The sequence below is a fragment of the Terrapene carolina genome, unplaced genomic scaffold, assembly GCF_002925995.2.
Source record: "Terrapene carolina triunguis isolate 2854851 unplaced genomic scaffold, T_m_triunguis-2.0 Scaffold23, whole genome shotgun sequence".
Taxonomy (NCBI): Eukaryota; Metazoa; Chordata; order Testudines; family Emydidae; genus Terrapene; species Terrapene triunguis.
In genome coordinates this window covers 17,735,908-17,745,821 of record NW_020664374.1, presented here as the reverse complement: position 1 = coordinate 17,745,821, position 9,914 = coordinate 17,735,908, and the positions used below count along the sequence as shown (strand labels likewise).

Here is a 9,914-nt window from a genome sequence, read left to right as displayed (position 1 = left end):
ATGTGGAGGGTCACAGTGAGCCTCTGAGGTTAGCAAAATCCGTCAGGAAATGCAGGACCCACGGAGTCAAGGACATAACTTTGTCACAATGTATAGTTGGGACTGTTTTCCAATGTGCACTACTTTGCATTTATCAACACTGAATTTCATCTCCCATTTTGTTACCCAGTCACCCAGTTTTGTGAGATCCATTTGTAATTCTTCACAGTCAGCTTTGGACTTAACTATTTGAGTAACTTAGTATTATCTGCAAACTTTGCCATCTCACTGTTTACCCCCTTTTCCAGATTATTTATGAATATGTTGAACAGCACTGGTCCCAGTACAGATCTTTGAGAGACGCTGCTATACTTTTTTCATTATAGAAATTGACCATTTATTCCTACCCTTTGTTTCCTGTCTTTTAACCAGTTACTGAACCACGAGAGGACCTGCTCTCTTATCCCATGACAGCTTACTTTGCTTAAGAGCCCTTGGTGTGGGACCTTGTCAAAGGCTTTCTGAAAGTCCAAGTAACTATCTGAATTGGATCACTCTTGTTCACATATTTATTGACACCCTCAAAGAATTCTAATAGATTCATGCAGCGCGATTTCCCTTTACAAAAGCTGTCGTGATTCTTTGCCAACATATGTTCATTTATGTGTCTGATAATTTTATTGTTTACTATAGTTTCAACCAATTGGCTTGGTACTTAAGTTAGGTTTACTGGCCTTGAATTGCCAGGCTCTCCTCTGGAGCCTTTTATAAAATCAGCTTCACATTAGCTATCTGCCATTCATCTGGTACAAAGGCTGATTTAAGTGATACGTTACATACCACAGTAGGTAGTTCTGCAATTTCACATTTGAGTTCCCTCAGAACTCTTGGGTGATACCATCTAGTCCTGGTGATTTATTACTGTTTAATTTATCAATTTGTTCCAAAACCTCCTCTACTGACTCCTCAGTTTGGGACAGTTCCTCAGATTTGTCAGCTAAAAAGAATGGCTCAGGTTTGGGAATCTCTCTCATATCCTCTGCAGCGAAGACTGATGCAAACCAGACATTTTGCTTCTCTGTAATGGCCTTCAAGTATTATTGACCCCAGAAGACTTTGTCATAACCAGCAAAATGACATAATAAAAAACAAGACACTTAATGCTGAATAATTGGGAAGAAAAGAAAATTTTAGTCTGGCTGTTTATAAAAACCTCAGAGGTATTTTTGTCTATTTTGTGACCATTTAACACTTGGGAGAAAAGATGTCTTTGTTAAAATTCAACACTTCCATCCATTCTGTTTAAGAGTGAGAGCTCACAGTAGACAGCTCTAACATGCCCAATAAATCCGCCAGAAAAAAACATGGAAGACAGATGTGACAATCCTAATATTTGTAAGGTTTAAAAAAAAAGCAGAAAGAAAACTTTTAAAAAATAAAATACATAATAATAAAGAAGCAAAACAAGGGAAAACCCTGCTTAGCATGGCTTCCTGTTTTTTCACTAAAGGCTTCATCCAAAGCTTAGTGATTGGGAGTCTTTCCATTGACTTCAGTGGGTTCTGGATCAGACCCATAGTGTGGGTACAGTGAGAGAGGACTGTGGAAGTGGTTACCTCTACGCAAGGCTCGCAGGTTCTGTTTGGCGTGGCGGTGCAGCTCCTCCACACAGGGCGGTCTGGTAGAGGGGTGGAAAATATTTCTTTGCTGATGCCAAGGTGCTCGGTAGTACACACTCAGTTTACTCTCTGCATCCAGGTTAGAGACAGCTATAGAATCAAAAACAAGAGAATAGGACATTTACCCACTGTTACATGCAGCTTATCTGAAATAGCAAGCTAGGCACCATACTTGGAAGGTAAGTTACTGCTAGAAAGGGGTGCTGAACGAGTCACGCCATGTCTCCTCCTATCTGGTGATAGGGACCACTATTCTTCTACATACTACCCCCCAGCACCAGCAGGGGTCCTGGGCCGCGCACTGACGCCCGCCTTCCCCCTCCCCAGCACCCGCATCCCCGCAGGCCATCCCCCGAGCAGCCACGCTGCCCCTCCAGAGCACCCATGGCACGCCTCTTCCCCCTCAGACATCCCCCTCCCCAAGGTTTAGTCAGGGGTATATTGTACAAGTCACGGACAGATCACGGGCTGTGAATTTTTGTTGACTTTTACTAAAAAATACCCGAGACTAAAACGTAGCCTTAATCATTATCATCTCCACTTTCAAATGGCAAAACCGAGGCACAATGAGGTCATGTAATGTGCTGAAGGTCACCTACTGAACCAGTGGCAGAGTGGAGAACAGAACCCACCAGTTAGCTCTCAATCACCCACTCTAATTACTAGACTATGTTGTCTCACTATAATATTCTGTATCCTCACTATCTTACAACACTGGTTGTTCGCTCACTTCATGAAGACTGAGACTACCGGATGAGCCCGCTAAGCAAATTCAAATGCTACCTTTCAGAAAAGGTACTTTTTAATAGGCATTGACTCTTGAGGGACTAAAAACTTCAATTGCTCTGCCCATAAATCTCAAAGGACTTCCTCTGAAAGTTGCATGAACCAGCTACACATTAAGGAAAGACAGAATTTCTCAGAAACATGTGGGCCCAGGAGAAGCAAGTTTACCTTTAGTGTATTCAGTCACTAGTTTTACAAGGGACAAAATAAATAAGACAGACAACATGAATTCTGCAGCTCTGCGGTGGCCAAACAGAGCAGATTTGTATCGCTACATTCAACAGCTCGTATAAAAAAGTAAAAAATATTTTTTTTACAGCCCTATCTCTTTACTGTTTTTTTATAAGCTCCAACACTAATTGCCTGCATAAGATCCAGACTTTGTGATTATTTCTCTTTGGCAGTTGCTCAATGATCTCAGGTTTCTCCCATAAAACTAAGGAGTCATAGTAACAACTCTGGTCACAGGGTAAAAGTCACAGTACTCTCAACACTATGCAGTGTATGTGTGTGCACAGGGGGGTCAGGGAGGTTCTCACTACACAAATATGGAACCATGAAGTCCTCCTAGCAGTGGGTCACAGAGTCAGGTCAGATCCAGACAGTACTCTTAATGAAAAATGCATCGAACCCCTTTCCTCCTCTCCCCTGGTCTTTTTCAAAAAGAACAGTGATACACAGCACTCTCTGGCAAATGGTTCAGTTCAGTGACCCCATTGCGGTCAGTCTCATAGGGGACCAGGTCATCACTCCACAGTTCTTGAGAGGGAAGCCATTCCCCAAAACAGCATGGGTAAGAAAGAAATCCAGTCATTCATTCAGTTGTTCAGTGATAGCATTCAGTGGGGACTGATCAGCTAGCAGTGTCCAAAGTTCTTTAAGCTCTTCCTGCTCAAACTTAGGGACACCTCAAAATGTCTGTCTGACATGGCGGCAGGAAGAGAGACCTGGCCTCCCCAAAGGACTGGGCTCAGTTTGGTTCTTGACCATCTGCATTTGTGCTTAGTGGTTCTCCCACCCATACTGTTGTTGACAAGGTTGCAGTTCAATACCAAGTGATACTCCTCCCCAGTAGTAACAAGGAAACTGATATCTGCAGACAGCGAAAGCTAGTGGCTTCCTATCCATTCTGCTTACCCCCTGCTTACTCTGCAAGTAATCGCAAAAAGACGTATCCTGCAGACAGGGCCGGCTCCAGGCACCAGCCTGGCAAGCAGGTGCTTGGGGCGGCCGATTCGGAGGGGGCAGCACGTCCAGGTATTCGGCGGCAATTCGGCGGACGGTCCCTCACTCCCGCTCGGAGCGAAGGACCTCCCGCCGAATTGCCACCGCAGATCGTGATCGCAGCTTTTTTTTTTTCTTTTTTTTTTGGCTGCTTGGGGCGGCCAAAACCCTGGAGCCGGCCCTGCCTGCAGAATTTGTTTGAGTAAGAACTGCAGGTTTTGGCTAACAGTTACGAATTTTCCAGGACATGCTTGGATTCCACTGGGTGTCCCAGATATCTGCAATTTTGGCTGTGGTTTTCTCCTTCCATTTCTCAAGGATACTGCTTATGGGCATCCAGCATCTGCTCCACTGACGGCTTTATGTGCATCCTTGCCATTGCTCTGCTTCCTAGCTCCTACCATCTGGAGGAGAGACAGGGTGAGCTGGGAAGAGGAGGCGACAGCTAGCAACACAGGCTGCCTCAGTCCCAGTCCAATCCCCAAAAGCAGCAGCTAAAGTCCTCCCTCAAGGAGTGAGGGAATTAACATGACATTTACAAATCTCCACATCCTTGACTCTGCTTGTATGTTCTGTCCTTTCTCCCTACCCTTTGTCTAATCTATTTAGATTGTAAGTTCTTTGGGGCAGGGACTGTCCCTTACTATAAGTTTGTACAGTGCTTGGCACAATGAAGTTCTGTATTTCATTGGTTCCTAGCCTCTTTTGTAATACAAAAGAATAAAAATAATAAAGAGAATAGGCATACTACAGTACTAAGAGAAAGACACCATGAAACAGGAGTGGAAGAAGGGGACAACACGGAGTAGGAGAGTGGAAGTGTTGGGAAAAGCATGTTGTATATTTTAGTTTTCCCATGTACTGCAACTTTTCATGTTTTAAGAATCTGATATTTGCAAGGGCAGTTGCCATTTTGTGAGGGAGAGCTGAAGCAGCATGTTACAAAGAAGACACACACTGTGCTCTCTCATGTCTCCATGTCATGGAGACATGAGAAAGCACAGTTTCCCTTACTCTAAAAATAATAATCATTCAGATAATAATCATTCAGATTGAAAGTATGTGGTTGTTTTGTTTTTTTCTGTATGGAGAGAGGAAGGGCAAGTATTGGAAAGGGAGAACCACAGGAGGGGGGAGAAAAGGGGAAGAAGCTGCAAGGGAAGGAAACCTAGAGCCCGCCTGGACAAACATAATGGAGGGAGTTGGCAGGCTACCTAAACTCCCCCAGTGATGACAAAGGTCACCCAAAGCCTTTGAGCCTTGTTAGTTATGGGGAGGGTTGCAGGGCCTGGTGGGAGCACTCTTGAGGTCCAGGCAAATGCCCAAGCTGTAGGATACTTATCTGAACTAATCCTAAAGTCTGAGCAGTGTGGGGTTCTCTCATCACTGGTTTAATATGCATCTTTACAAAGCAAGACTTCCCATGGTTTCCAGTGGTTTTTGCAGTGTTGCATCCTTGTGACAAATTGCCACTGTGTATTGCAACATCCCAACGCAATATTACTACATGGGGCTGAGAATGAACACAGTGCTGGTAGATGTTTTGGGGGTAGCGAGTTGCCTTTAAGTATTAGTTTTGAAGCCATACTTATTCCATTATGACTATTATAAATAACAAATATCACCAGAATGCACATGCAACCCTTGGTGGCTGGTCTATCTATCTACTTGTATGGCTCTCATCACTGAAGAATTTGAACCGCTCACAATGACTAATGGATTTTACCCCTTTGAGGTAGGGAAGCCTTACCCCCATTTTACAGACAGGGAACTGAGACATGGGGCAGATTAAGTGACTTCCTCAAGGTCACGTAAAAAGTCTGTGACTGAGGTAGGAATTGGAGTCAGGTCTCTTGAAACCTAGTCCATCACCCTATTCACCACTCAAGGCTTATTTGCAGAATTATCCATGGGGGAAAATGTATACATGTTGGCAATCATTATAATGGTGGTAAACATTCTTTATAGCACTGGGGATAGGGGATGTTCATTATCACAGAATATATGACTGGAGATACGAATAAAATGGCAGACACAAGCAACCCCTTCCAATCCCCAGAAGAATTGCCTGGACTCCAGCTCACGTAACTTTGTGTGGTGGCCCTAAAGCAATGGAGAGTTTTACCTACCAATAAAATGTTCATGTATATTTCATTACAATGCGCCAGATCCTGCAAACTCATGCAGAACTCCCCTGGGCTTCAGTGGCAATTGTACAGCGGTAAGATGAGCAGGGTTTCGTTGAATGTGTTCCAGGAAGGTTTTAAAATAAAAATGTTTAGTGCAATTGTGTTATGTATTAACTATGCAGTGCTGTAGGTATTCATGGTATTTTACATGTAAACTGGCTGCATTCTCTCCCTACCCTGCTACCCCTTCCACAATAATTACTCTCTTCCAGGTAAACCTACGCGAGCTAAATATAGTACTACATTAAAGAATAAACACATGGTTCGTTCTCAAAGGATATGATGCTAAGAAGCTTAAAACATATGGAACCACATCCTCAGCTAGTGTAAATCAACGTATCTTCACTAGTTCCACTGGAGCCATTGTGATTTAGTCCAGCTGAGGATCTAGCCCACTAGTACAAATAAGTCATAGCTTTTTGCACAATGCCCACAGAAATGATTTAATATCATTACAAAGTTCCTGGGTTTCCCAGTACATCTGCTCTCCTCTTTTAGGCTTTTTGTTGTTGTTTGTTTTTTTGGTCTTTTAGGCTCTGGTCCTGCAATCACATCTGTTAGCACAGACCCTTATGTCCATTGGCTGACACATTGATTGGGAGCTGTGTACAAAGGCTGCAAGTCCAAGCTAGTGGGTGCAACTGCAGAACTGGGGCCTTTTGCTGTAAGCTCTTTGAGGCAGCGATGGTTTCATTTTGTGCCCAGAGCTGAACCTATTGTCTGCACTAAAATAAACAACTAAAGAAACAGGGGGAGAAAGATTTTGTGGTTAAAGAACACTGGGCTGGGACTCAAGAAACCTTGGTTCCATTCTCATCTCTGCCCCATACTGGATGTAGAAGCTTGGGTTAGTCATCCATTCTCCCTGTGCCTCAGTTCTTCAGCTGTAAAATGGAGGTATTCATATTTTTCTCCCACCCCTTCTTTTGTCTTATCTCTTTAGAGTGTGAGCTGTTCAGGGCAGGAACTGTGTTTGTACAATGCCTAGCACTAGCCTCTAGGAACTACTGTATTATAGATAATAAATAAATAAAAGTAATACATCAGCTGTAAAACCAGAACCCTTTATTAACTTCTGACCATCAAAGTAGGCTGAAAAAATCCAGTATAGATGTATGAAATATAAAATTTCTGTCACCACACACAGAATTTTTTTTTGCCTTGACAAAAGAATAGGGTGACTAGATGTCCTGATTTCATAGGGACAGCCACGATATCTGGGGCTTTGTCTTATATAGACGCCTATTATCCCCCACCCCCTGTCCCGATTTTTCACACTTGCTGTCTGATCACCCTACAAAAGAAGATCATACAAACTATCACGTTTATTTTACCCATGAATCACTCAATTGTTTTATCTCTTGTGGAATGAAAAAAATAAGACCCCCATTTAATATAGTCCCCATTAGATACGGGTTATGTGACATTGGTAGGTTTCATGTCAATCTGAGTCAAACAGACACACACTAATGACTATTCTCCTGAGCAGATTTTGCAGTTTTCTAAATGGAGGTGTAACCAGAGTTGATCACATTTAGCATTCATAGGCCCGTCTCTTCCCCTCTCCACTCACTTCCATCATCCCTCCTCCTTTTGGTTTTCAAAATCATAATGTGGCTGAGCTGTGTATGGATGCTTGAAGGTAGTACAGCCTTGTGCACTCAAGCGTGTTTGTTCTAATAATAACGACAGAAAGGCCAAGCAAGTAAGATTTCTGCTCTATTTATTTTGATAGATCCAGGGGGTTCCCCCGACTCTCTCACTTGCCATCTCCCTCCCCTCAGCTCCTTCAGTTTCTTAACTTTCTAGGGGTTTTTTTTTTTTTTTTTTGGGGTGGTGGTGGTGGTGATTATAATTATCATTGGGTATCAGGAAAATAATGTCACATGCTTTCTGGTTCAGAGAGAAGGAGAGAAGGCATTACTGTATTTGTTGCAGGATGTGAAAAAGGGCAGACCCAGGAGGGGATTTTTGCAGAGGGGGGGTGGGGAGCCTATATGCTAAGGATTTGAAAGCTCAGAGCTGTAACGCAATGAATCGCTGCACAACAGAAACAAAACCAAGGAGGCTGCTGATTCCTTCTTAAAGTATATACATTCCAAAAGGAAAAGTAGAAAAGGATCAGACTAATGAGTAAGCCTATTCTACAGTCTGGAGCAGAGCTCCTCTTCTGAGTGGCTCTAATGATGATGACTCTCAAATCTGCCAGTCATTTTTAAGAAGCCAGAAAGAATGGAGAGAGAGTAGGGGCTGCACCAAAAAGTCCCAGGCCAAAAACTACTTTTCACTGTAGTACTGTGTATGATGGCCAGGTGCTCTGGAAGTCCACAATAATCAGATGCGTGGGGTTGTGGTTGAGAGGTCCTTTTTCTCCATTGCTGCTGCCCCGTTTTCAAGAGAAGCTGCCCTTTCACTTTAACAAGTGTATTTTTTCAAGTCCTTTTCAGTTAATAAAGGCAGCATATTTCCTGTTCAGTTCAATGTAACAACAAGGCTATATATTGACTCAGTTTAGCATACATCTGTCTGCAGCTAGTGAGGATCATTAGCAGCAGCTTCTGTTTGATCAAACTCTTCCACGCCTGCTGCATGGGTCAACGGTAAGTTTATATGCAGAATATTGTAAGAAATGCAGAAAATTAATCCTGAGAAGGGCCAGTCCCTCTCAAATAAAAGATAATCTGGGAACACATTCAACTTCATCATGCATATTAGTGCATAAATGTTTCATTGAGGCAAGTGCTCAGTCTGATGTGAATTTTATTTATAGCCCTGAATGTCTCAAATGATTTTTTCCCTTAAGTACTTGTGTCTTTGCTGTTACATCCAGGGAGGCGAAGCCTACAATGCTGCAAAATGTACAATCTCTTGTCTGCTGTACATGCCTCACATTGTGTGTAACGTATCAGCAATATCTGATCTTTCATGACAATCTTTTCTGCAGCTGCTGCTCTCCTTCCTTCTGGCACAAGGACGGCTGTCCAGCCTTCCCCAATACATGACAGCAACCCAGAGAAAGAAGCTGCCATGAGACAGAAGAGCTGCTGGCAGCTGCGAAATAAGGAATGCTGCTACATGGCTGGCAATCATGGGGATGCCAAAAGCTTTGGTGGTGCAATAAATCACCAATGATGGACACAGACTGAACATCCAGCCAGCCAGTCTTAAAGACCTGTCCAAAGATTGATCCAGGTGGCACTCAATCTGGAAGGAATTTATGTTCTTTTGGGACTTGCCATGATAATGATGATGATATTTTCCAGTGGCCTTCTAGGGTTTGCTAGTTCTTCCTTATGCATACATCTGACGATTTCCCAAGACATCAGTCCTGAGCAGGGCTCCTTTTTAATTCATGATTCACAAATGTTTATGTAAAGGGCGTTTTTAATTTGCACGAACATTTGAGGAATGGCTATTCTTGGCAAACAAGGTTATTCACTCTTCAGCACTGTTACTGAGATGTTTCAATCATCCAACTGAGAAGCACAAATGATACCATGTGATTTAAATGACTACTCACATTCCAAGAATAACGAATAGTGAATAATAAACTAAATAGTTGAAATCAACAGTTCATGAACACCCTTTAGGCTGAAAACTGGCCAAACCTATAGAGCAGATACTTGCAAATAAACAAAACCTTGTGCAGAAATCAGAATTGGTTCATACAAAATCAATTCCCAGAAAGGGTTACATGTCAACAATTTATTCACAACCAGCTCTAGTCATAACTTACGAATACTTTCCTAGGTCTGGCAGAAATATTCACTAGTACGTACTGATCACATACCTCACAAAACAGAGAGAGACCAGTTTTAAAGTACGGAATGGAGCTGATCAGAAATGTTTTTGAATTTCTGATGAACAATTGGGGGAGAGGATTTTGGTGACATTTTTCAGGGGAAATATTTCCTCCGCTAATCCTAGATCTCTGTTATATTTTTTGTAAGGCTGCACTCTGCTGAGGAGCAGAAGACTGCGCAGGTGTCAGGAGGCTCTTGAAAGGCTCAAGGTTGTCAATTTCATGATTTTAACATGGGTCTTAAAGCCCCAGCTC

At 42.8% G+C, this 9,914-nt stretch overlaps 1 protein-coding gene across 1 annotated transcript in view; it reads right to left on the bottom strand.

Annotated features, from left to right (window-relative positions):
- LOC113406186 (Nance-Horan syndrome protein-like) overlaps positions 1-1,779 on the bottom strand; it is a 32,761-nt gene extending 30,982 nt beyond the window's left edge. Inside the window, exon 1 of the mRNA XM_026649334.1 lies at positions 1,596-1,779. Within this exon, the coding sequence (XP_026505119.1) occupies positions 1,596-1,779 (184 nt within the window). The remainder of the gene's footprint in view (positions 1-1,595) is intronic.
- Between the last annotated feature and the right edge of the window lie 8,135 nt (positions 1,780-9,914).